The sequence below is a fragment of the Peromyscus leucopus genome, chromosome 5 (assembly GCF_004664715.2).
Source record: "Peromyscus leucopus breed LL Stock chromosome 5, UCI_PerLeu_2.1, whole genome shotgun sequence".
NCBI lineage: Eukaryota > Metazoa > Chordata > Mammalia > Rodentia > Cricetidae > Peromyscus > Peromyscus leucopus.
In genome coordinates, this window is record NC_051067.1 from 57,668,412 (window position 1) to 57,695,521 (window position 27,110).

At 42.4% G+C, this 27,110-nt stretch overlaps 1 protein-coding gene across 5 annotated transcripts in view; it reads right to left on the bottom strand.

Moving 5' to 3' along the window:
• Prkcq (protein kinase C theta) overlaps positions 1–27,110 on the bottom strand; it is a 136,027-nt gene that overhangs the window by 13,410 nt on the left and 95,507 nt on the right. For all 5 annotated transcript variants that reach the window (XM_028891421.2, XM_028891430.2, XM_037205970.1 and 2 more), the window contains 3 exons: positions 14,802–14,893; positions 12,738–12,800; positions 6,472–6,610 (listed from right to left, as the gene is read on the bottom strand). In XM_028891421.2, the coding sequence (XP_028747254.1) occupies positions 6,472–6,610; positions 12,738–12,800; positions 14,802–14,893 (294 nt within the window). The remainder of the gene's footprint in view (positions 1–6,471; positions 6,611–12,737; positions 12,801–14,801; positions 14,894–27,110) is intronic.

Genomic DNA, 27,110 nt, shown 5'->3' on the forward strand with positions numbered 1-27,110 from the left:
AACATATACGAACCCAGAGCACTTCACATTAAGTGAAATAAGACAGATACAAAGACAAACACTGCATGACTTCACTTGTATGAGCTACCCCAGGCCCTGGGTCAGAATGGAGTGAGGCTTAGGGACATGATGCAATGTTCTACAACCCACATGTTCTGCATGGGCTGAATCTCTCACTGCACAGCTTGAGGAGGAATCCTCACGCCTTCAGAACCTCCAATGAAAAGTAGGAATTCAAGGCGGCCTGTGACCTGGAAATTGCTGCAAGGGCAACGCTGAACAGCTGCTTGGATGAAATTTACCCCCATGTATGAAAACAAAGATCAGTTAGCAAACAGTATTTTGCAATCTGCCATCATTATAAACTGCTACCTGTTAACTGTAATTCAGTATGGACTGTAAAAGCTCATCTTAAAGTTGATAAACAAAAAGTCAACTACATTTGCCTTAAGGAATAATGTAAAAGTCGACACAGAGAGAGTGATGAGGAAGAAAAGACGCACCATTTGTACAATCAGCTGTTTGTACAATCAGCTGGTTCCGCCCTCCACACAAAGGGTATTAGGCACTAGACTTACACGCAATTCCCAAGAAAAGCCACAAGGTGGTGCCAAAGCAACCAGAACCAGTTCTGAACAACAAACATCTCAGTAAACAACTTCATTTTGGAGGAACACATGAAAAAAAAATTGGAGGCCAGGAGACAGCTGTCATAGAAATTAGAGCTGCGAGGCTATGTGATGTTAGTTAAAACCAAACAAAAGTCTTGTGCTAGGAGGGAGGAGCAGAATACAAATTCACAAAGGGCAGGCTGTTCGAGAAGGAATATTAACATACACTAGGTGTTTTTGTTGTACATTATGTTTTCGTTTCTAAGGACACCTGGAACCGCTGTTGTTATTCCTGGAGGAGGATGGCTGGACTTGGGAGGCCGTGTTTTTTATTTCAGGTCTCACAGTGAGTAGAGAGCTGGGTTCTGAGTCCAGTCTCTGAGGATTTCAATTCACAGTGACTACTGTCTCCTGGTATTTATCTCTTCCTTCACGGTCCTTTGCACACTGTTCTGTGATGGAGGGGGCAGAGAAGCTGTACTGGGTAGAGGGTCCGGCCCCTTTCCTAGCTCTGCCTTACTTCAAACACTCACAGCTTCAAACCGGAGAAACTAGCCAAATAATAATAATAATGGCTTTGTCACTTTCTGACACAGACCCTTTGTCCCCTATAACGGTGACAGTAACAGAGTGTGTTAAGGTGTGTACATTCCTGAGATGATGGTGAATAGCTACGGATAACATGTATCCCATTAGTGAACACAAGGCTCTGGTAGCAAACAGGATGTTTGGGCTAGAGGTAGAGCTTAAATCCATAGAAGAAATGGTGCTGACATCTCTTTCAGACAGCTTGCTTGCCAGTCATGTGTGAACTTAAACCAGTGGCCTCATCAACTGTCCTTTAGGCCAAAAGGAAGCTTGCTTTAAAAAATTACGTTAAAAACAGTGCTTTGGATGATGTACCTACATCTGCTATGATCAGTGATAGTCCTTGCTAAATACGGATTAGAAATTGTTTCATATTTTACTTGCTAGCAGTCTTTACCATCCATGATAGCATGAGAATCAAAAATTTGAAGAAACACATCAGACCTTTCAATACCAGAGCCCCAAAATATTAAACCAAGATTTAAAAAAATATTTTTAAATAATTTATTTATTTTGTATGGGGAGGCATGTGCTTGCCATGGCACATGTGTGCAAGTCAGAGGACAACTTGCTAGGAGTCTGTTCCTTCTCTCATGTGGGTCCTGGGATGGCTCTCAGGCTGTCAGGCTTGGTAGTAAGTACCTTTACCTGCTGAGCCATCTCATGAATCCCTAAAGCAAGATTTTAAAAAAAATTACCTCCTAAGTATAGTCTTTACCCTCAACAAGGAAATTTCTCTTTGCAACAGATGGAGACCATTACAGAAAAACAATCAACAAAATTCAGGGTGTGGAGCTCAGTAGCAACCAATGCTTCTAGAACACAGCTAAGGCTCAGGGCTCAGTGCCGAAGAGGGGAACACTGATTGTAGGAGCCAGAAGAACATGGAGTTTGCTGTGAGACTGTCTCTTCCCAGGATGTCAGAAGCTACACCCATAACATTTCACCAACATGGCTGTCCAAACACAAGCTGGACAATGCCCACACCAATAGCCATGCTAAAGGGGACAGGAGGAAGTTCATGAGGCCCCAACGTAGACAAAGAACTACAGGCAACTAAGGAATGCTGGGAACAGGAGGAATAGTCTGACCTAGGGAAGAGCACACCAACTGTTTATCTAATACCAAATGGTTAGCCCTGAAAACACACACATGAGGGCTGAACAGGTTGTACTTATGTATTTAGGAACACAGACACACACACAGACACAGACACAGACACACACACACCACCATCACCACCACCAACACCACTAACGACAACAACAACAATTAGTGGAAAAAGAGGTCATGAATTTGAAAGAGCAAGAAGGTATATAGAGAAGGCTGGAGGGATAAAAGGAAGGGGATAATGTAATTATATTAAATCTCAAAAAAGGAAAGAAATAATTTTAATAAGTTTTAATAGTTTTCATGACACATACTTTCTACTATTAAGACAGAAGAAAATTAAGCTATTTAGTACCATTTTTTAATCTCATTCTTAGTTCAATTTGATCTTATACATTTTAGAAATATTCTTTAACACATAGACCATGTTAATTGGTAGCAATGCATGACATTCATATGTAATGGAGACACATACACATATCTTCAGAGTGTTTGCTTCACTGATAAAGAAACACCGTCAAAAAGTCTGAGACTACGGGGTCACTGAGATGTCTCAGTGGGTAAAGGCGCTTGCTGCCAAGTTTGATGACCTGAGTTTGATCCCCAGAACCCACATAGTAGAGGGAGAGAAATGACTCCTGCAAGCTGTCCTCTAACCTCTCCATGTAAGCCATATGACCTTCATGTGTGTACACACATGTATAATGACGATTACATAAATAACTACATAAATGTGTTTTAAAAGCTTGAAAACATGTAGAGGCTGGTGGTGTGTAGGATGGAGAGGAGCCGTGAGGAAGGGTATCGTCATAACTGGGACTTAGTGTATGAAGTGACAGGTATTCCAGAGTAGGAAATGCCCAGAAAGGATGGGGAAGACCTTGAGAGCTTTGAGAGACCAATTCCAAAGGATGCATTTGAGGATAGAGTAAGAACAAAGGGAAGTCTTGATTTATTCTCAGGACAGGGGGAGTGAGAGGTCCCATTTGAGAAAGCCTTAGATTTGACTGGATTTGGGGAAGGGAGGAGAACACTTGAATATTATAGTTCAAATTTTTTGGTTGAGGAAACTGGTAGATGGCCCGTGGTTAATCATGAAAGATATATTAAAGAAAAGAGAAAGAGCAGGCAGCCTCAACAGAGAAAGTGAGCTTGGGAGCTATGATGTTTGAAGAATCTGTGATGTACTTAAGGCTGTGGTGTATGTAGGTCTGAAACAAGACAAAGTTTGGGCTGCTCATGCTGATTCTGGAACTAAAACCATTGTCATAGATAAAGTTACTCATTTGAAACTATACAGAAAGGGGCTGAGAGATGCTACAGTTAAGAACAAATACTGCTCTTGCAGAGTACTGAAATTTAAGTCCCAGTACCCATGTTGGGGCTCCTCACAACTATCTGTTGTTCTGCTCCAGGGGATCCAACATCCTCTTTTTGCCTCTCTGGGTACTCCTACGTACATCAAATACTCCGCTCCTGAATATATGTATAAATAGCTAAAAAATAAAGTAAAATTGTGAGATAGATAGATGATAGATAGGTAGATGATAGATTGAGGGATAGATAGATGATAGATAGAAAGAAAGAATGGGAGGAAGGAAGGAAGAAAGAAAGAAAAAAAGAAAATGCTGTAAGAAGAGATGAGGACCATGAATGGAGCCACAAGGAGACAAGCATTGGAGATAGAGGGAAGTTGAAAACAAAACAAAACAAAAAGAAGCAGGTCACTGAATCTAAGGGCTGGAAGCTGTGAAAGGAAACAGAACCAGGAAGGGAAGCTTTGCTCTAGCAAGAACAAAACCTAAGAATTTGTAGACAGGGATGGACAGGAACAGACGCAAAGATATTTAGACACGGTAAGGTAGAGGGAAAAGAATTGCAGGCAGCTCATGGCGTGAGGGTGGGGGTTGGGTGGAGTGGGCATGGGTGTGGATGAGGTGGGTGTGGGGCAAGAGGAAGACACAGGAGACCTTTGCTGAGACTAACATGAAACATCTGAGCTGAGTCAACACAGTTTAGGGTCATCACTAAAGGGGTTTGGCCCTGAATTGTCTCTGCTCTGAGGTCTCCTACACTGGTGCCATAATTAGCTTTGACTTCCCCTCAAACTAAAGCTGGTTTACTGCACCCACCATCGGTATCTGTGCTCACACGCAGGCTCTAATATCAGAAAGATATCACAGCAATGAACTCGACAGTTAAAGTAGCCACAGTCTCTTGAAGAACAGCGGCCATCCACACCTTTCAATGAGGTTAAATTGAAACAAAAAACACAGTAGTGCAGGGAAAAGCAAGGTTCCTAAACCTCAGCTGCCGTGGTTGGTTGAGGGATTATGGGGATCTGCTGCTGACATTACTTTACCAGGGAAATCAGAGGTCTGTCCTTAGTAGACAATCATCTTCCACTCACAAGTTCGTTTGTTCATTCATTCATTCATTCATTCATTCATTCACTTTAAAAAGGCTAATTTGTCTCATCTTACTGTGCCAGTCCTCTCACGGAGTAAAAGGAAAGAGCACCCAAATCTATCTATGAGGGGAACTGGTGAGATGTCTCTCATAGTCTCAAGCATTTGGATATTTTGATGGCACTGTTTGGTGAAGCTTAGGAGGTGTGGCTTTGCTGGAGGAAGTGTGTCACCGAGGGCGGGCTTTGGGGTTTCCAAGTCTCTCACTATTCCCTGGGTTTCCTGCTTGGAGTTTCAGATGTGAACTCTCAGCTGCTGCTCCAGCAACCATGCTTGTCTGCTGCCACACTTCCCCTCTGTAATGGAGGTGGACTCTTCTCCCTCTGGAACTGTAAGCCCAAATAAACTCTTCCTTCTGTACGTTGCCTTAGTCATGGTGTTTTATCACAGCAGTAGCAAAGTAACTAATGTATTTTGTGTGTGCGGTCTGTGTGCAGATGCGAATGCATGCATGTGGGGGTGTGCAGCCTTGATGGTGTAAGACACTGGGTATCCTGCTATTTATCTCTCTACTCTATTCCTTGACACAGGGTCTCTCACGGAATTTGGAGCTAGGCTTGTAGCCAGCAAACCCTAGTGATTTTCGAGTACCTCCCTTCCCAAGCTCTGAGGTTACAGGGGTACATGGCCAGGCCTGGCTTTTTAAGCGGGTGCTAGAAGATTTGAACCCAGGTTCTCATGCTTGCACAGGAAGACCCTTGCCCCTTTTGCCATCTCTCCAGATCCTGAACGATTTGAGTTCTAACCAATGGAGGCAGCTGGGTGGAGGGTGTTTCTGTATTGCCTTTGGGACTTCTTACAAACAGATCATGACTTCAAAATTTAAAGAGCTTCTTAACAGTGAGCAATAGGACCAGATGGTAGAGCAAACAAGCAGCTGTGTGGAGACTGAAAGGTAAAAATAAAGCAACTGCAATGGCGCCAGCGATTCCACGCTATGACAAGGACCACATGGTAAGACGGTCTCCCATCTCCCTGGGGTGGGCAGCTAGGGGAGAATTCCTCAAGAGGGGAAACTGAGTTTAAGTGAAAGGACAGGTGTCTCCTGAGAAAATGCTGGTCACAAGACCACCAGGACAATTATTTACTATTACTATTTTGGTGGGATTAGAACGAGGCATAATTTTTAGAAGCCCCATTATTCTTTTAAGATTTTTTTTAAGCAATACTTAATCATACATAATAGTGGATTTCATTATGAAATTGTCAGACGTGTAGCTGCTCCCTCCTTTAATATCTACAATAACACTATAACTCAGAGTTATCCTCACTGTGGAGAAGTCTACACTCATTTAGAAATGGGGTGTGAGAAGCGCTGATGACCCTCCACCTTCCCCGTCTACCACGGTGTTCTGACTCCATGTTTCAATTTGATTTAGGTGGATCATGGCTTCTACCTGGCTCTTTGTCAGGTGTTCCTTCAGGTGGGTCTGAACAGGTAATTTTTTATGGGTGGTTCAGAACCATAACTCAAGGGAGTCTAGACCTCTAGCCATGAAAAAGATATCATTAGTATGAAGAGCATTTGCTATAAAACTCAAAACACACACACACACACACACACACACACACACACACACACACACACACGGAAAACACTCCACAGACCAAACCAAATACTGAACCTAAGGGGAGGAATCACTTGGCCTCAGCACATTGGGTGGGAAAGGACCACCCGGGCAGTGTGTCCCTACCTCCGGAGCGATGTAGTCAGGAGTTCCACAGAAAGTATTTGTCTTCGCATCTCCTAGCATGTTCTCCTTGCACATCCCAAAATCTGCTATTTTGATATGTCCGTCTCTGTCTAACAGGATATTATCTAGCTTCAGGTCCCTGAAAAACAAAAGCGAAGTGAAATCTCACATGAATAAAGACAATTGTTCAAATGAAATTCTCTTGGGGGTGTGGTAGCTTGTTGTCATCACAGCTAGGGGGCAGGGAGGGGAGCGTGAGGGGATGCTCTGCTGCCACCCGATCCTCTGGACCGGGCATGGTTCTCAGTTGCTCACTGCCTGCTGTCATGTGTCCCCATGTCAGTGGCTCATGTTCAAGGCTTCTCTGGAGGCTTGATTCATTCAAGGCTGCCCTGGCCACCCGCCTTGGGCCAGATACCGCAACAGATTCTGGTTTCTTCTACGCCCTTCTGAATACTTGTTGCACCTTAGGGGCTCCATCCATATTTCCTATGTGGCTGTGTTAGCAGGCAAGTGAGTACATCAATGTCCCATGTGGATGTCTCAGCTGGTGAGTGAAGATACTAGCATCCCAAGTCACGGCCCCAGTGGAAGTTCTGACAACGCACTAAACACTCAATAATATTCATGGAATCACTTAAAAGCCAACCAATGATTACCAGCTGTGAAGCACACCCGAATAACCATGCCAACTGCGAGCTCCACTCTGCGAGCTTCCACAAGCTGACCAGAGAAACAGAGCGGCACCCAGCTCCGCTGCTGCAGCTGAGACTTAGCACATGTCCCTGGAGTTGATGTCTTCCATTTGGTCCGGTTTAGTCATCTCTACTACCCCCATGTCACCAATGGACTCTGCGTGACTGGGAATCCCTAGATAGGTCTCAGATTCATGATAGCCCCTGTTTCTTTCTGCTCCTGCCGCACTTTCATGGTCAAGACAGAAGACGCCTGCTGTATCTGATTCTTCTCATTGGAGAGTGCTGGGCTTCTGCTTCCTGGAGCTAAATACACAGGGCTTACCAGTTTTATCCACTCAGTCCAATTACAGGCTGATCTAAATTCACAGATGAACAATTCAGGCTTATTAGCTAATCCAATATGCTATGCCATATCGGTGCCATTTTTAGTTTGTCATTTATAGATATGTTTATACAGTTCTAAAGTTTGGCTGGAGATGATGGGAATCATCTCTGGAGAGCTAGCTATCCAGCTGTGGTGCTTTAGAGAAGACCAGAACAATGGCCACATCATCTAATACTTTCACTGGGTTCTTTTGCTTGTATACACATTTATTTCATCATTTGATTCTCACAGTAGTGCTTTGATATCAAGTTATTATTATTTTGTGTTACAGTATGAGTGTATGTGATGTATGTAGTGTGGTAGACAGGCACATGTGTGGGAGGGTGCTCACACTTGTATGTGTGGAGGAGAGAAGAAGATGGTGGGTATTGTATTTTATCATTTGCCATCATTTCCCCCTTGAGACAGTGTTTCTTCTGGACTTGGAACTAGGCTGGCAACAAGCAAGCACCAGAGATCCTCCCATCTCCTCTCTCTCCATCCCTGGGACTGCAAATGCATGCAGTCACACTTGGATTCTTTGTGGGGGTGTTGTGATTTGAACTCAGGTCTGTAAGTAGTAAGCACTCTTTCCTACCCACTGAGCCATCTCCTCAACTTCATCAAGTTACTACTAATGTAGTTTTTTTTTCCCAGATAAAAGTTTTTCATAGATGACATTATTTATCCAGATGACACAGCCAGTCAGTGGCCTGGGATGCAAGCCTAGTCTATCTCTTTTACATTCTTTTATACCAAGACCACCTGGTCTTTCTCATCAAACTGGCCTCATGAAACTGTACACGGATGTATTTTAACTGATTCTAAAAATAAATGTTCTCTGTGCCTCTGGCTAGGAAAAATAAGCTTCATGTCAAATTTCCAATCTATTTTTTAAAGCAGGACAGATGTCTTTGGGATGGTGGGAAAGAAGGTCTGAGAGACCTAGTTGGAATGGAAAGGTCCTGAAAGTCTTTTTTCCCCCAGAGCTAGACCTCCATGAAAGTAACGAATGGAGGCAGAAGACTAGCCAGGTTCTTTGGAGTCAACTAGAGATACTGTAGAACCTAAAAATACAGAACGGTCTGAGGCAAATCATTCAACTTACTCTTCACTACAGACATCAAGACTCAAGAGAAGTACTTGAGAGTCCAAGGCCACTGTTTGTCTCTGTGGCACTTAGGCATCAAGCATAAGGGGAAATTAAGTGGAGCCCTTTGGCATGTGGTCCACTGCTGGATATCTTCTTTTCAGAAACCAAGTCACAGCTGGTTTCATGGTGGACCTTCTCAGTCATATCACTTGCCCTTGCTGGGCCTCTTGTTACTGACCAACAAGCAAGGTTGCCTCTTGCTAATCTCTGTGGCATCTACTGAGACAGGCCACGTGAAAGCGTTTGGAAATGGCCTCAGATATGAAGGTGAGGTATTGTGGTTATCGCTCTGTATGCTGTGAATGTGGTGCTCTGATTGGTTAATAAATAAAGTGCTGATTGGCCAGTAGCCAGGCAGGAAGTATAGGCGGGACAAAGAGAAAGGAGAATTCTGGGAACAGGAAGGTGGAGTCAGGAGTCGCCAGCCAGACACAGAGGAAGCAAGTTGTCAAGGCAGAACTGGGAAAAGGTACCAAGCCACGTGGCTAAGCATAAATAAGAATTATGGGTAAATTTAAGTGTGAGATCTAGCTAGCAAGAAGCCTGAGCCATTAGGCCTAACAGTTTTAATTAATATAAGTGTCTGTGTGTTTATTTGGGTCTGAGCAGCTGCCAGCCAGGCAAGACTGGAGAAAACTCCAGCAACAGTGAGGTCTAGTTCATCGTTCATATGTGCGGCCACTCCTTCTCAGCTAGGGTATTCTCATAGCCCTTTTCTTTCCACATCTGTATGTTTTCTGAGTCCTTGGTTTTATATTACACCCAAATCAGAACTTAGAGTATCTCCTAAGATGCCACTGTTTTCATGAGAAGGCTTTACTAGACAGTGTTGGAAGATGAGTAGCTACCCACATCTCCCCATCACATCACTTCAGTTCTGCTCTGTCCAACCACAGGCTCTGAACCAGTGAATTTAGTTTTGTTCCACATGAGGTGGTAAGCAGCTCTAAGAGCTAACTGGCCTGTCCCTTTCTGCTTGACTTCCTTCATGTGTGGATGTGAGTGTGGGGGGGAGGGGGCTTCTCTGCAGTCACTTTTTCTATTTGAAAATCTTCTTCCCCTTAAAAACAAAACACTACTAGAAGAGAAGTTTTTGTTGTTGGAGTGCTAGCAGTTCTGACAAAGTCTTTCCTTCTCTCTTTAAAACTGGATTCCTATTTATTTGAACTTTTTAGAATGCACTGCCTCTATCTTTTCATGTAATTTTACCATCCAAAAAATATCTGGAAAGTGGCTTTATTTAGATATATTAGAGTTGGGAATTCTACATATTTTCTGCCCATTACAATCTTCAACCAGGGACTATGCATTAGTGGACATTCACCCATCAGTTCATGATATAGGTTACAGAGTAGTAACACACACACACACACACACACACACACACACGACAGGCACTCACTGTGTAGCCCAAACGATCCTTGACTTGTAATCCTCTTGCCTCCAGCCTCTTGACTGCCAGGATCACAGGCATGTACCATCATGTCTGGCTTTGCATATGTATTTTTAAGACAATAGAAAAGGAATAAAATCCATGTCCTGCTTCATAGAATGCTATGAGTGTAACCTCATTTAAGAGAAGGGGTATTTGCTGAGATAAGTTAAAGGTGTTGCAATGAGCTCATCCTGAATTGCATGTGTGGTGAAGGAGGACTAAATTTATTATGCTTTCTTCTCATGCCACACAGAGGAGAGACACGTGGGAGAGAAGGGCCTGGTGGACACAGGGATTGGAGTGAGGTAGCTGTCAGCCAAGAAAGGCCTGCAGCTGCTCCAGCTGGGTAGTTGAAGAAGGACCTTCCTCTAGAACCTTGGATGAAAGGGTGGTCCTGCCCATACTCTGATTTCAGCCTTCTAGTCTCTAGAACTGTGACAGAATAACGTTCTGTTTTTAATGTGCCACCAGGATTATGTTAATTTTTTAGACAGCCCTTCAAAATGACTACAGTTTGTAAACAGACAAATGTAATTCTATGTGGTTCACAGGAGGAAATGAACAGACTCTCTTTACCAATTCACTCACTGCATTAAAAGTTTAGAATAGTCAAGTTACACCTGAGCACTTGAAATGTCTCTTAAAATAGGTCAAGTTCAGTGTTATCAGCAGCTGAAGTTTGGAGCTGACCTTCCCCATCAGCAGCTTGCTGTCTTCACCAAGCAGCATGGAAGTAGAGTTGGTAGCCTCATCTCAATTTTAATTATCTTACGATGCCTCTCAACGATCTACTGGGACCTTATCTAACGAAGCAAATATTTTTCCCTGCTTGGTATATAAGAAGACTTAAAAACACGACTCATGTGTGTGGATAAAGCCCTAAAATGAGTGCATGCTGTTTATCATAGGAAGATACTTATTGGTCATTTTGTTCTGCATGTTCAACAGCATGCCAAGAGGGAAGCCTCATGGTGGGTGGGAAGAGAAAGATTGGGGCGTATGGATTTCAGCTCTATAGGTCCTTTTCAACTCTGAGATAGCCAGTTCTCTCTCTTTCCAAAATCCCTGACTTTTTCTTCCCCTTGTTCACATCTATCTAGTCCATTCATCAATCCATTTATTTGTTGAGCCATTCACTTATCTGTTTATTAAGATATTCACTCACTCCATTCATCCACTTATCAATCTGCTCAGATTTAAACATACAAACTAAGCAATATTGAGTACAAATGTGTTTTACATATTGCAGACATTATAAAGAAACTAAGAAAAAGCATGAATTTTGATCAAGGTTTTCAAATAATGTTCTGGTGACTATGGAGATAGAACAGCACAAACCCATTTTAGGGCTGTTGATATGTTTAATGATATAGGTCATGAGTTTGTCTTATGTTCTAATAAGGAAGAATACTTCATTTGTTTAATGTGCTCATGAGGTTGTAGGAAATCCTTGAAAGTCATCATCCTTAATCTATTACCTTTTAGATAGCTAGAAAAATAATTCTGGAGAGATAGCTCAGTGGCTAATAGTGCTTGCTGGTTATCCAGAGAACCCGAATTCAGTTCCCGGCATCCAAGCTGAGTATCACACAACTCCAGTTCAAAGAATCTGACACTTTCTTCTGGCCTCTGTAGGTACTGCATACATGTGACACACACACACACACACACACACACACACACACACACACACACACGCATCTTAAAAGAAGTTTATACTCGGAGTGTGCTTAACAAGACTACCTTCCCAAGACATTCCTAGAGATGCTGCACAGAGCACCCTCTCACTAGGACACATCTGGAAATGGACTGTTCTTATTATATGACTGGTTTTTTTTCTTTCTTTTTCTTCTGATAGCAGGACCATACTTGGTAAAAACCAAACTTCAGTATTGACCAAAGCTCTATACAGCCTGCTGTCTGCAAAAAGCCAAGTGTAGGACAACAGAACTTTTAATGGTGACTCCAGGTCATGGCTGTCCCAGATCAGGCCCCTGAGTTGGATTCTGGTGGTTCAGCCAACTCCTCTTAGCTCCTCTTCCTCACACCCTCCCGCCATCTATAGTGAGTCTGGAAACCGGACATCTGAAAACTAACTTTAGAAGTTTTGTGTTAAGTATGGGGCAATTGTGTTTTAAGAAGAAAAGATTGAAGTGTAATATCACATTCATCTAAGAGCTCTGGCAGCAGAGCATGAAACAGAAATTTTGAATTCATGAAAGAGGGCGGCAGAAGTGGTCTATGTGCTTCTGTACAGTGGAGTCATGTGTTTTCACAGATGTTGAAAGAGCTTCCTTCTCCCACCCAAAAGGAACCATTGCAAAGCATTTCTAGGTGACCTAATATAAAAGTGGGAGGCACACAAATGATGGGAAAGCAGAAATGAGACATCAGAGTTGAAGCTGTGGCAGGAAGAGGTGAGGGAGAGCCAAAGCAAGAATAAGAGTAAGGGCCAGAAGAAAGAACGGAACAGACAGAACCCCTGGCTTCCAGGACTAGAATTTCACAGTGAGGATTCTGGGTGGGGACTTTTCTCCCATGACATTTTCACATCACTCAGCTGCAGTGCTTAAATGAACTGGGCTGTGAAATCAAGTCAGACAAAGAACAGTTTACCTGTAGACAATTCCTTTGGAATGAAGAAACTGTAGACCAAGGATGATTTCAGCAGCATAAAACCTGTCCGAAAGACAGTCAAGACACAGCGTGAGTATAGGAACAGAGTAGGGCAAAATCTCCAAGCCTTGTGATAGTTTATGTATATTCAACTAAATGGCACACATGCATTTTTGCTTAATTCCAGTAAAGAAGATGTCATCCATTCTGCATTTAACACAAAGGCTCCAGCTCACCCAGTGTCTTCCCAGAAAGCATAATTTAAGAGCTGGCGAATCTGCTGCTTGCTCTTATCTTTTAAACTGCAATGTCCATACTATCTTAAAACCTATGCAAACATGAACTGTAATAAATAGTACAGTGTAGTAGGAAAATAGCTTTCTCCTTTATTTTAAATTCTGCCCGGAGCCCACAGAGCTCTATGCCAGGCCATTCCCAACATATCTGGCTAGAATATTTTCATATTGATGATGTTAAGCATGGGCCAGAGCTATAGGCTGGGGAAAAAGGATATTAGAAGATAGACAGTGATAAGCTGGTCCTCATCTTCAGTGGTGACAGGCTTAACGGAAATGAGTTTATGTCTCTAGTGGGATTAAGTCAGACATAGGGGAGACCTTCCTGGAAGTGAAATTTGCTGGGTCCTGGGAAGAATGTATTTAGGACATGATAGGGGCAGCAGGTGTTCAAGTTAGCATCATGCTTTATAGAACCCTCGGGGACAGAATGGATCCCCCCTCTCTCTCTCTCTCTCTCTCTCTCTCTCTCTCTCTCTCTCTCTCTCTCTCTCTCTCTCTCTCATGCAAGTGTGCAATGCCCAGTGATTTCTGTGCAATGCTGCAGAAACCTGATAGAACAATTGCGGGTGCTTGGCTGAGGGTGCCTGAAGATGTTGGGAATGGCCAGTGCTCTCTTCAAGAGTTGCTAAAATAGCCACATCGCTGATTTTTGTAGCAGCTGGTGAGCCAAGTCCATCTTTCAGTCCCATTCAGCCTAAACCACTCAAAGTCATCATGAAGAGATACCTGATAGATGGCCAAACATCGAGGAAAGATAGCTAATATGTAGCTGTCTTTAAAAACCACACATTTGTTCATTTATTCATTGTGTATCATGGTGCATGTGTGCAGATTAGAGGACAACCTTCGGGAGTCTGGGATGGGACTCAGGTCATGAGGCAGCGCCCTTCCCTACCGAGCCATCTTGCCAACCCTCGCTATCATTTGTAAATGATGTTAATGCCACTGCTTACTTCTGCTTGCTTGTCACTACAGGTTTATCAGGAGGGAAGCAGGACCCAAGGCTAAGGAAAGAGCACCTGCAGCTGACCTGTGGGACCCAGCCACAGTCCTCCCAGGGAAAAACTGGCTCCACTTGCATCTCTTGCTGCTTGATGCCAGAGAAGGGGAGGCTTATTTTCAAACACATGAAGGGTTGGATGCTTTGTAACTTCCCACTGAGCTTCCCTATGACAGGCTGGAGCTCAGTGCCTCCCTCAGGGCCCCTTGGATAGCCGTGTTCCATTTCACTGTTCTTTCCAAAGGATACATATTTGCATTGGTGCTCAATGAGTTAAGGGCCTGACAGACTGGAGAGGGTTCCATTGACATGAATTAATTGTTTGCATCATGTTGAACATGAAATAAGACAGAAGTGGATTTCCGTTTCACAAAAATGGGAAAATGTTAGCTTGTTTGACACTATTCCCAAGTATTTACCTTGTTCTGGGACTTAGGCATGCCAAGCAAGAAAGTAAGAAAAATAACACATGAGGGGGCTGGAGAGATGGCTCAGTGGTTAACAGCACTTGCTACTCTTTCAGAGGACCCAGGTTCAAATCCCAGCACTCACATCAGGTGGCTCACAACCGCCTTTAACTCCAGTTTCAGGGCATCTGATCCCTTCTCCTGAACTCCAAGGTACTGCATGCACATAACCACACACACAATCACAAAAAAAATAAATAAATAAAAAAGACCACATGAAAAGAGCAATCTGCGGATGCTGAGTGTACACAAACCACCAAGAATACAGAACATCCCAAATACCAAGTAGGGCTCTTACGTGGCTCTGGAAAGATCAAATTTGTGGCAACTTTGGATGTGGTACATTAAGTCTCCTCCATTGAGATACTCCATCACAAAAAAGAGGTTTTCCTAGGGGAAAAACAACCAAACACCAATTTTTAGTACTGAAAGAAAAGAAAGTTGACTTTTCAAAGAGATTAGACAATTTTAGAGGAATCAGTTCTATCATAAAATTTCTTATGAAAAGACTGTCCAAAATACTTCAGCTGAACTCTATTTTTGAACCCCAGGGCATGTGGGGAATCTCTGTGGGAGGATGGGTAACACACTGATCGGCTAGTGTGTCGTGATCCATCCCACGGGAAGCAGGAGGCATAAGAACCTGATGGATTTGCCTGCTGAACGATGGGTAGTGTGGAGCACTTAGTGGGTGTGGATCATACACTTGCTCAAATAGACAGTGTGTAGGATGGTGTCTGGGTCTCTGACTCCAGGAACAGGATGGGGAACCTCCATGCTATGTGATGGTCAGCCAACAATCAATGAGCATGTCCTGTGGATGATATTCCAGGCCTTCCATCAAAGAGGCCTTCAGTCTTTCCATCAAGTTTGCCTATTACTCTCATGTCCACATGTCACTCGAGGCAGAGGTAGCCATAGTTTTTGAGCATGTAGCTCCTAGCATAAGATACCCTGCCGGGCATTAGAAATACAATGCTCATTAGTAGTGATCAACAGAATGCCTGGGTAACACTCAGAGTATGGGTGACAATATCAGATATCAGAGGTCCCAGATTCCAACCAGATCATGTTCCACCAATAATGTGAGACACCATTTCTTCAGGAAAAATAGTCACAGCTCCTTGAACACCCGGATGCTAAGAGTTTTTAAGAGTCACAGAGTCACTAACCCATGAAGTGTGGAGACAGTGTGCTTGTGCATGAATTTGCACTTAACCTCAACTGAGTGATTTTTAAAAAAAAAAATAGAATTAACTTTCTGTCTGGAACTGAGACTAATCAGGTGTTAAGGCAGACAAGGTAATGGTTCAAAGTGTTCTGGCTGCATGGTGACATTCATTGCCTGCCATCTGTACAGAGGCCACATTTCCCCAGGACAAGAAAAGCTCAATATCATGGCAATTACCTTGATAATTCAAGTAAAGTTAAGTATCCACCCACTTTTTCCAAAGCTGACCCAGCTGTAATTTCTAAATTTCACTACTTGAGCTGCAATACACACACACACACACACACACACACACACACACACACACACACACACACACACACACTTTTTTTGTCTGTTGTTTCTTTTGGTCTGGCACAAGCCAGAATTGTCAATTCAATCACTGTAATTGTAATTTAGCCCTGACATTTCAATCATGACTCAAAAATGGTCATTTCCCTCATCTGAAGGCACCTGAACTTCCTTGGCACGCCTTACCCGCCTGTGATTAATGTTTGAACCGCTTTACCATTTACACTCAAAACTTGACTGGCCTTGAATAAGCCATGGTGCTGGCATCTTTCTTTCATGTGGATGATTAAAATCACATGATAGGAGCTTGGGGAGATGGCTCGGTTGATAAAGTCCTTGCCTTGCAAGTAAGTACACAGACCTCAGTTCAAATACCAGCACCCATGAAAAAAGTCAGACATATTGGTATGCATTTGTAATACCAGTGCCAGGGAAGTGGAGACATGTGGATTGCTGGGGTTCCTCAGCCTGCCAGCCTAGCTTATTTGGTAAGGCCCAGGTCCTAGTGAGAGACTCTGTCTCAAAAAACACGGTAGACAGATGCTGAGGAGTGACATACGAGGTTGAGGTTTGGCCTCCATAAGGATGTGCACACTTAAGTACTCAAACACACTAACGTACACATTCACCCATACACACCCACCCACACATAATCCAGTTGGTAAGCCAGGCGGTGGTGGTGCACACCTTTAATCCCAGCACTCAGGAGGCAAAGCCAGGCGGATCTCTGCGAGTTCGAGGCCAGCCTGGTCTACAGAGCAAGATCCAGGACAGGATCCAAAGCTACACAGAGAAACCCTGTCTCAAAAAACCAAAACCAACCAACCAAATAAACAACAACAACAACAACAACAACAAAAAACCCCAAAACAAAACAAACAACAACAACAAAAAACAAAACCAGTTGGTAAGACCACCTGTAAAAATGCAAAGGAGATAGTTCCCTTTGAGTTCCTTTTGAGTCAGGATATGAATATGATAGTTCCCTTTGAGTCAGGATATGAATGGGGCCCTGCAATGTTTGTTTGGATTTCACAGTTTATACATCGTCAATGTAGACTTGGGAAAAGTGGATAAAGGAGGCTAGTGGAAAAGTGTAACTCTATCCCACATATTCTACACATTATTCCCGTAACAGGGGCTTTGTGAAGTTGGGGTGTAAAGGAGGACCTAGTCACTGTTCTCTTGGTTCACTCTTCCTAGCTCAGGAAGGACTTTGCCACTTGGCAAGGCTTTTTACAGCAACTCGGAAGGAGTCCAGGTCAGCTAGACCTGACTTGTCCTGAGCAACATTCTGCTGTATTACTGTGTGTCTCAGTCCTTTAGTTTTGCTGTGTGGTCGAGGATGGCCTTGATAGCCTACTACAAGCAATCATGACTTTCCCCAGCACCACCAGATCCCTGAAGAACCAGATCTCAGTAAGGGTCAACTCAAATAGTTTGGTCAAGACCCCTTGGCTGCATGCTTCTGGCCGTCTGCTTTAGTCTTTCTCCAGTAAGATCCTCGCGCTCTCATCAGTACTCCAAAGACAGAACTTTGAATCCCAGTGTGGTGACACAGACCTGTAATTCCAGCACTCAGGAGGCTGAGGCAGGGGATCACTGTGAAAACAGCCTGGGCTACAGAGTGAGTTCAAAGCCAGGGAGCTACCTAGTACTACATTTTTGAGCATAGATAGCCCCTTTAAAATTTTAATCCCATTACTGAAAACAACCGTACAAATAACTTTCATCAGTGGCCGGGGAAGGAGGCCCAGAAAGTGACTTCCGGCTGACCTGGACCCATTCAGAGATGCCATTGAAAGCTCTGCCAACTGGGAAAGTCCAGCCTGAGCTAGGTAGAGCTATCCAAGAGCAGGAAAGTCGGGCTAACTGATAAAGCATGGGCTTTATCTTTCCAGAGAGCTGAGTTCAAATCACCTTTCTTTACAGGGTAAGTTCTTTAACCTCTCCAGGGCTTCATTTCCTTTCTGAAATCAGGAAAGTTAATGTTTGTACCTCATAGGGTTGTTCTAGGTATGAGATGAGAGGGTATTTGTAGAAAGCAAACTTAAAGTTAGCAGCTTGCATGTATTGAGTAATTGGTAGCTGCAGCCATTATAAGAAAATGAATGGCAGAGTGGTGGTGGCGTATGCTTTTAATCCCAGCACTCGGGAGACAGAGGGCAGGAAGATCTCTGCATTTGAGGCCAGCCTGTTTTACAGAGTGAGTTCTAGGACAGCCAGGGCAACACAGAGAAACCCTGTCTTGAAAAAAAAATCAAAGCAAAGAAGAAAATGAATGAAATTAATTAACACTAACAAGCAGACATAAACAAATGCTTTTTGGAGAAAGACTGAACAGTCCCACAGCTCTTGAAAGAGAGAAGAAAAGAGGATTGGATGTTCTTCTCCTAGGCTGGTCTCTTGGCTCTGCTCCCCAGCTGAGAGACACACGAAGAAGCTCAGTGATTGGGGGTCTGGGGGCTCCCTTTATGTCTGTCAATACCTTAACTGGCACAAAGCGTTCTTCCAGGTGTGCAGGAACTGAAGTTTTAACAGGGTGGGGAATGGAACACTACAAATCTGCCCCCATTTAGAGCTCATGAGTTCCTGGTGCAGCATTTACTAAGTGGAAGTTCTGTATCTGAGCCCAGCCCAGCCTGTTTGCTAACCAGTTGAGTGATGAAACCTGACCAACCCAGAGCTTCATTGAGACATATTTGTCAGAACCTTGACTAAACACCACATATTTTTATGTTTTTTCCCTTTTCTTGGGGGAAAAGATGAAATTAATAGACAGTGCCCATTCAGCACATTGTGCTAAGATCTATGTAACACTTCTGGGTAATAAGTATTAGTGAGAGGATGCCAAGCTTATAAGCTCTCATGTGAGTTGACTGCCCAGAAATAATGCATATTTGATGTATAATTAAGAAAAAGAGAGGAATCGTCTTTTGAATAAGTGAGATGGGACATATAGCTAGTTTTCCTTAAAGACTACCGTGTTCCCCCAAGGAGGAGGGGACGAAGGGCCAGGCTTCCTCTGCATAAGCCACTCGGGTATACTTGAGAGCCTGGCTATCGGAAGAGTGCAGGTGACTGTATCTATTGCAGGTATTTAGGGTACTCAGGGCCCTGGATGAATTATTTAAATTAATTTTTTAAATAATTCTTCCATGGGCAAAGGATGGAGAGGCCAAACAGGTCCAAAGAGAATGTGTCTTGTGCTGTTTACAATAAACAATGAAGGTGGTAGGGCAAGGCCTTTTGATTGGTCATTTTACTTCATTTCTAAAATGTGCATCTTTTTGAGAAAAAAAATCTATGAGGTGCTCAGAGGACAGGACTGAAGCAATGAAGTCAATCATGATCCCTGAGACTCTGGTCTCAATCTGAGCATTTAGGATCTATGTAAGTGACAAACACAACACTTTGAAAGGGCGAACTCTCTATTGGAAAGCTAACTTTGAACTGACAGATCCAGCCAGTCAAGGCACTTGCTGCCAAGAGTGATGAACAGAGTTAGATTCCAGATCCCACACTGACTCCCCAGGGCTCCACACATATGCTGTGGCACCCAACTGTGCGTACACACACACACACACACACACACACACACACACACACACACAATGTGTAGAAAGGTCTCTTTTTTCAATGTGCTCCCCACAGGAGGAAGCACACGACAGTTCTCAGCACCACTGTTAGTGTCAGATTAAACACTGGTTTGCAAAGTGAGTGCTCCTAAAGGGCTTTCTACTAATGCCACACACGTTCTTCAAATGCATCCTCTGAATGTCCTTCCACTATCCGCTGATTTGATTACCAGAACAAGAAAATACTGTGTTGGTCCCATCCTGTGGATGAAGCAAGAGTCAACCCATTTGAGAGTGAAGGTGTCCCAGAAGCAGGAACTTATTGACTAATGCTGTGGGGGTCCTAGCTAACAGGAGAGGGTTTGATGTGGCATTCGATGACATTTACTGACTGTCCAACTTCTAGTTTGCAAATACAGCCATGACACGCATGAAGTCCTTAATGCTAAGGCCAAAAACTGAGAGGGTCACAGTGCTTCTTGCTTTACTGTGAGTTCTTGAAGTGAGTGTTGAAGGCAACAATCAACACTCTTGTTCTGTTACTAGACGGTTACTCAAACCTCTATAGCTGTTGTTGTTATTATTATTATTATTATTATTATATTAATTATGTGTGTCTATGTGTGTCAGTGTGTAAGTATATGCATAACAGTTCAGGTATCCTCTAAGACCAGAAGCATTGTTTTCCCTTGGAACTGGAGTTACAGGCAATCATGAGCCACTTCATACGGATACTCTGTAGGGGCAGTATGTGCTTTGTTTTGGTGTGTTTGCTTGTTTGACAAAGTCTTCCTATTATGTAGCTCTGGCTGTCCTGGAATTTGCTATGTAAATCAGTCTGGCCTCAAGATCACAGAGCTCCACCTGCCCCTGTCTCTTAAGTGCTGGGATTAAAGATATGTGACACCTCTGGGCCTCCATCATTTCTCTAGCCCCTGTGGCTTTGTGTTTGATTGTTTTCTTAATGCCTTGAAAATGTATTTATGGTCTATAATTCCCTTTCTTTCTGGAGTCTTTCTGTGCTTTGGGTAACAGGGTGACTGTGGCCTCATAGGAAGAATTGTCAGGCTCCTTCTGTTTTTAGTTTGTGGAATAATTTGAGGAGTACTGGTGTTAACTCTTCTTTGAAAGTCTGGGAGAATGCTGAGTTAAAACTGCCTGGCCCTGAGCTTTTTTTGGTTGGGAGACTTTTAATGACTGTTTCTATTTCCTTAGGGGTTATTTGTCTATTTAAATTGTTATCTGATCTTGATTTAACTTTGATAAGTAATATCTAGCAAGAAATTTGTCCATTTCTTTAGATTTTTCCAATTTTATGGAATACAGGTTTTTGAAGTATGACCTAATGATTCTACGGATTTCCTCTGAGTCAGTTCTTATGTCCCCCTTTTTGTTTCTGATTTTGTTGATTCAGATATTCTCTCTCTGCCTTTTAGTCAGTTTGGATAAGGTTTTTATCTATTTTGTTGATTTTTCTGGAAGAATCAACTCTTTGTTTCATTGATTCTTTGTATTGTTCTCTGTGTTTCTATTTTATTGACTTCAGCCCTCAGTTTAATTATTTCCTGCTATCTACTCCTCTTAGGTGTGTCTGCTTCTTTTTGTTCTAGAGCTTTCAGGTAACATTGATGCAAAAATACTCAATAAAATACTGGCAAACAGAATCCAAGAACACATTAGAAAGATTATTCACCATGACCAAGTAGGCTCATCCCAGAGATGCAGGGATGATTCAACATATGAAAATCCGTTAGTGTAACTCACCATATAAACAAACTAAAAGAAAAAAACTACATGATCATCTCATTAGATGCTGAAAAAGCCTTTGACAAAATCTAACACCCCTTCATGATAAAATCTTAGAGAGATCAGGGATACAAGGGACATACCTAAAAAAATAAAAGCAACACACAGCAAGCTGATTGTCAACATCAAAACAAATGGAGAGAAACTCAAAGCAGTTCCACTAAAATCAGAAACAAGACAAAGTTTTCCCCTCTCTCCATACCTATTCAATATAGTATTGAAGTTCTAGCTGGAGCAATAAGAAAACTAAAATAAATCAAGGGAATACAAAATGAAAAAGAAGAAGTCAAAGTATCGTTATTTGAAGATGACATGATAGTATACATAAGTGACCCCAAAAACTCTACCAGGGAACTTCTACAGCTGATAAACATCTTTAGTCAAGTGGCTGGATACAAGATTAACTCCAAAAAATCAGTAGCCCTCTTATATACAAATGATAAATGGGCTGAGAAAGAAATCAGAGAAACTACACCCTTTACAATAGCCTCAAATAATATAAAATATCTTGGTATGACTGTAACTAAGTAAATGAAAGGCATGTACAATAAGAACTTCAAATCTTAGAAGAAAGAAATCAAAGAAGATATAAGATGGAAAGATCTCTCATACTCACAGATATGCAGGATTAACATAGTAAAAATGGCCACTGTACCAAAAGTAATCTACAGATTCAATGCAATCCCTGTCAAAATTTCAATACAATTCTTTACAGACCTTGAAAGAACAATACTCAACTTCATATGGGTAAAAAAAAAAAAAAAACAACAACAAAAAACCCCAGGATAGCTAAAACAATCCTGTTCAATAAAGAAACTTCTGGAGGTATCACCATCCTTGATTTCAAGCTCTTTTACAGGGCTATAGTAATAAAAACTGCATGGTATTGACATAAAAACAGACAGATTGATCAATGGAATTAAAGTGAAGACTCAGACATAAATCCACACACCTATGGACACCTGACTTTTGACAAAGAATCCAAAATTATACAATGAAAAAAGAAAGCATCTTTAACAAACAGTGCTGCTCTAACCGGATGCCTGCATGTAGAAGAATACAAATAGATCCGTATCTATCGCTCTGCACAAGACTCAAGTCCAAGTGGACCAAAGACCTCAAGATAAATCCAGATACACTGAACCTGATGGAAGGGAACATAGGAAATAATCTCGAATACACTGGCACAGGAGACAACTTACTGAACAGAGCACCCATAGCACAGGCCCTAAGATCGACAATTAATAAATGGGACCTCATGACATTGAAAAGTTCTGTAAGGCAAAGTACACTGCCAACAGGGCAAAACAACAGCCTACAGAATGGGAAAAGATCTTCACCAACCCCACATCTGACAAAGGGCTAATCTCCAAAATATATAAAGAACTCAAGAAACTAGATATCAACAGACCAAATAATCCAATTTAAAAATGGGGTACAAATCTAAACAGAGAATTCTCAACAGAAGAATCTCAAATAGCCAAGAAACACTTAAGGAGATGTTCAACATCCTTAGCCATTGGGGAAATGCAAATGAAAACAACTCTGAGATTCCATCTTACACCTGTCAGAATGGCTAAGATAAAAAACACAAGTGATAGCTCATGTTGGAGAGGATGTGGAGCAAGGGGAACACTCCTTCATTGCTGATGGGAATGCAAACTTGAACAGCCACTTTGAATGTCAATGTGTTGGTTTCCCATAAAACTGGGAATCAATCTACCAAAAGACTCAGCCATACCACTCTTGGACATATACCCAAAGGATGCTCAATCCTACCACAAGGACACTTGCTCAACTACATTCATAGCAGCATTATTTGTAATAGCTAGAACCTGGAAACAACCTAGATGTCCCTTAACTGAGGAATGAATAAAGAAAATGTGGCATATTTACACAATGGAGTATTACTCAGCTGGTCAAGGACACCAGGAAATTTGAAGACAAATGGATGGAACTAGAAAAATCATCCTGAGTGGGGTAACCCAAACTCAGAAAGACAATCATGGTATGCACTCACTCATAAGTGGATATTAGCTGTAAAATAAAGGATAACTATGCTATAATTCACAGATCCAGAGAGACTAGGTAACAAGGATGGTTCATGGGGGGATGCCCAGATCTCCCTGGGAAGGGGAAGTAGAAGAGATTTTTTAAGTGGACAGAGTGAGGGTGTGACTGGGAACATGAACAATCAGGCTGGGAGTGGAGTAGAGGGGGATAGTAATGAAAGAGACTATTGGGAAGGGGAGCATTTCCGGGTCAGGTAAAAACCCAGTGCAAGGGAATCTCTCAGGAATCTACAAGCTAATACTGTCAATATTGGATACATAGCCTGAACTGGCCGTCTCCTGTGGCCAGATTGGTGCCTAGCCCTGTTGTCATCAGAGAGGCATCATCCAACAACTGATGGAAATGATGCAAACCCACAGCCAAACATTGGGTGAAGTTCAGGGAATCCTACAGAAGAGGGGGAGGAAGGATTGTAGGAGCCACTGGGGTCAAGGACATCACAAGAAAACTCACAGAATCAACTAACCTGGGCTCATAGGGGCTCACAGAGACTGAACTGACAACCAGGGAGCCTGCATGGGACTGACCTAGGCACTCTGCAAGTTTCCAACTCTCTTTTACTGGCTTTTGGGACCCTATTCCTCATACTGGGTCATTATGCCCAGCCTTAATACATGGGAAGGTGCTCAGCCTTACTGCAACTTGATATGCCATGTTTTACTAATACTCACAGAGACCTGTCCTTTCCTAAACAGAAACAGAGGGAGAGTGGATTAGGGTGGGCTGGAGGGGAGGGACTGACAGGAGAGGAGGGAGGGGAAACTGCAGCCAGGGTGTAAAATAAATAAATAAATTCATTTAAAAGAAGATAATATTATAAAGATTTGCTGGGTTAATAAAATTGTTCTTTTCCCTAAAAGAAAAAAAAATGTCTATGGGCTGGGGAGATGCATGCAGAAACATGAGGACCTGAGTTTGGATCCCCAGAATGCAGATAAAATCAGATGTGGCACCTACGTGATCTCTGAGGAGACGGGGGAATTCCTAGAAGCTCCCAGGCCAGCTAGCCTGGAATATGCAGCCATGACAATGGGGACCAACACTCTTGTCTTTTGACCTCCATTCTACACACACATATACTTATTATATTCTTACAAAAGTATTTAAGTACACACTTTGAGTGTACTTAAAAATTAAAAGTAGTCTGGTGGCTTTGCCAAGAATTATATGTGTCTGTGTGCAAAGGATCATATTATCCACAGCTTCTGCAAATAACTTTCATCCCTTGGCTGCGGGAAACACATGCTATCACTTGCGGGGACGGCTCTAACACGTAAATTTCTTTGTGTTCATTTTCTTTGTTAGATCCATATAAAATTTAGCCGTGAAAATGCTTTTTGTAGGTCATGATGAAGAGAAGGGGCTAAAAATATATATGAGAATATAGATTTTTTAAAATATCCATTTTTAAAATATCTTACAAATCAAAGAACTGAAAAAGTAATTTTTATATAAAAAGTTTTAACAATTTCAGCAGCTTTCCTTCTTTCTCTGTCTCCTCAGAGGGGGGATTACAAATATGTGCTACCATGCTGGCTATTTTAAAAAGTGGATTCTCGTGGTTGAACTCTGGTCCTCATGCAAGTCAAACCTCTCTTCTGGACTAATTTTAACTCAGGTCCTTAGTGTCCTCTTTTGTAACTCACACTCTTTTGCGTTACTCTGTTTTATCCTTTTTTAAAATTACATTGTAAGTACAGTGAGGCCCCACTGGCGTTAGAAGAGCTGGAGGTTCCCCTCAGCTGTGGGCCACCACTGTCAAGGCTTAGCTAGGTCTACACTAAGGGGACTCAGGTCATCATGCAGAGAAAGGTTTAAGGTGAGAATCACAAGGGAGAACTGCCTTGTCCACACTCGCACCTCTGCGGTGGGAAAAGAGAGGAGCTTCGTGTGTTTCACTATAGATCACGGGCTGCTCAGACACACACTGGAGGGGGACCTGATGTTGAGTGGGATGAGGTGGCAGGTGGGACTTTGATCCCACTTTAACACACTCCACGCTGTCTTCGTAGGTCACTCCAAAATTTCTGCTGTGTTCTAAAGACTGTATTGGGATCGATAAATCAATATGCAGGTGTTCTAGTATTGTAGGGAAGCGGAGCAATTCTGAATTCATCCATCCTCTCTTTGAAGCAGGTCTTGCTATGTGGTCCAGGCTGGCTCCCTATTCACTATCTTCTTGCCACGGCTTCTCGAGTGTGGGAATTACAGGGCTGTCCTCACCAGGCTTTTTCCTTCAGCTTTAAATTTTCCAACTACAAATTGAGATGTCCTAGGAAACAAGGTTTATTTCATTTTCATAAATAAACACCATAAAAGGCCTAACAGAAAACCCTTTGTACAATTTGATGTGTGTGTGTGTGTGTGTGTGTGTGTGTGTGTGTGTGTGTGTGTACACATGTGAAAGTGTATATTCAAGGGAGGCAGAGACAGAAAAGAGATAAATGACTCTCTACAAACTAGCAAGGTCATTTATTCTGGCCTGTTTATATTTCTCCTGTAAACTTAAATTAGTAAAATTCACTATCTTTGTAGATTCATTAGTGTGAGTCAGAAATAACTGGCCTGAATTTCAAGATGTCGGTACCTTGCAACAGGGACTTGGGCTCAGTTGTATTTACTGGCTTAATTGTTCCGTGGGGTCTTCTTGCATTAACTAACCAATTATTTTCCTTTGCAATCAAAGTGCAACTAAAACTCCATTTCATGAATTTTAAAGCGGTTTCCTTGGTGTGTTTAGTCTCTGAGGAGAGGCAGCACAGCAACATCCTGGCTCTCTTGCTTCACAGCGGCGAGCTGACCTTCAGTGGGGCCTTATTCCTCTGGGGCCTCCATTCCTTTGTCTATAAAACATGGATGTTAATAATGCCTGCTTCCTAGACTGCTAGGAAGAGTAGGTGAGCTCAAACACATAATGGAGTGACACATAGTAAGCACTCTATAAATGTCAGATGTTTTCATATTTATAACTATAGTTATTAACGATAATCCTCACACATTGAGAACAAATGTCCCAGAAGCAGGCTGGATTTTAACACAAAAGGTGAGTTGTTTGAAACAGGGGTTTGATGTGGAAAATGTCCCTTTTGTTAACTATTTATAGTTATTAAATTATCACTGATACAAAATTACAAAAATATTGGGTGTGGCACTTAATCTCAGCACTCAGTAGGCTAAGGAAAGAGGGCTGCCATGACTTCAAGGCCTTACACACCAATCAGTGTCAATGTCAATGAAGAAGGTTTAGCCTGAAGGTGATCCATTGATAAATTCACGTAGCTATTGCCATTTCTAGAGCTGACCGGGAAACAGTAAGATCCCATCCCTGAAACAAATCTAATTAAATGATCTTATTACATTTAAGATGCTCAAAAGAAATTATGGCCAGACAGAATCGTAGAGTGGTCTATTGGATGTAAAAAATCTTATTTGTAAAACGGGGCTGGGGAATGAGATTGAGTGTTTGCCTCTTGTGCATAAAGCCCTGGGTTCAAGACAAGTAAGGAATAACCCAGATGTGTGCTGACAGACACTTAAAATCACAGCACTTTGAAGACGAAGGCAGGAGAACCAGAAGTTCAAAGTCAGGCTAAGTTACACAGACTGTTTAAGACCAGCCTGGGCTACA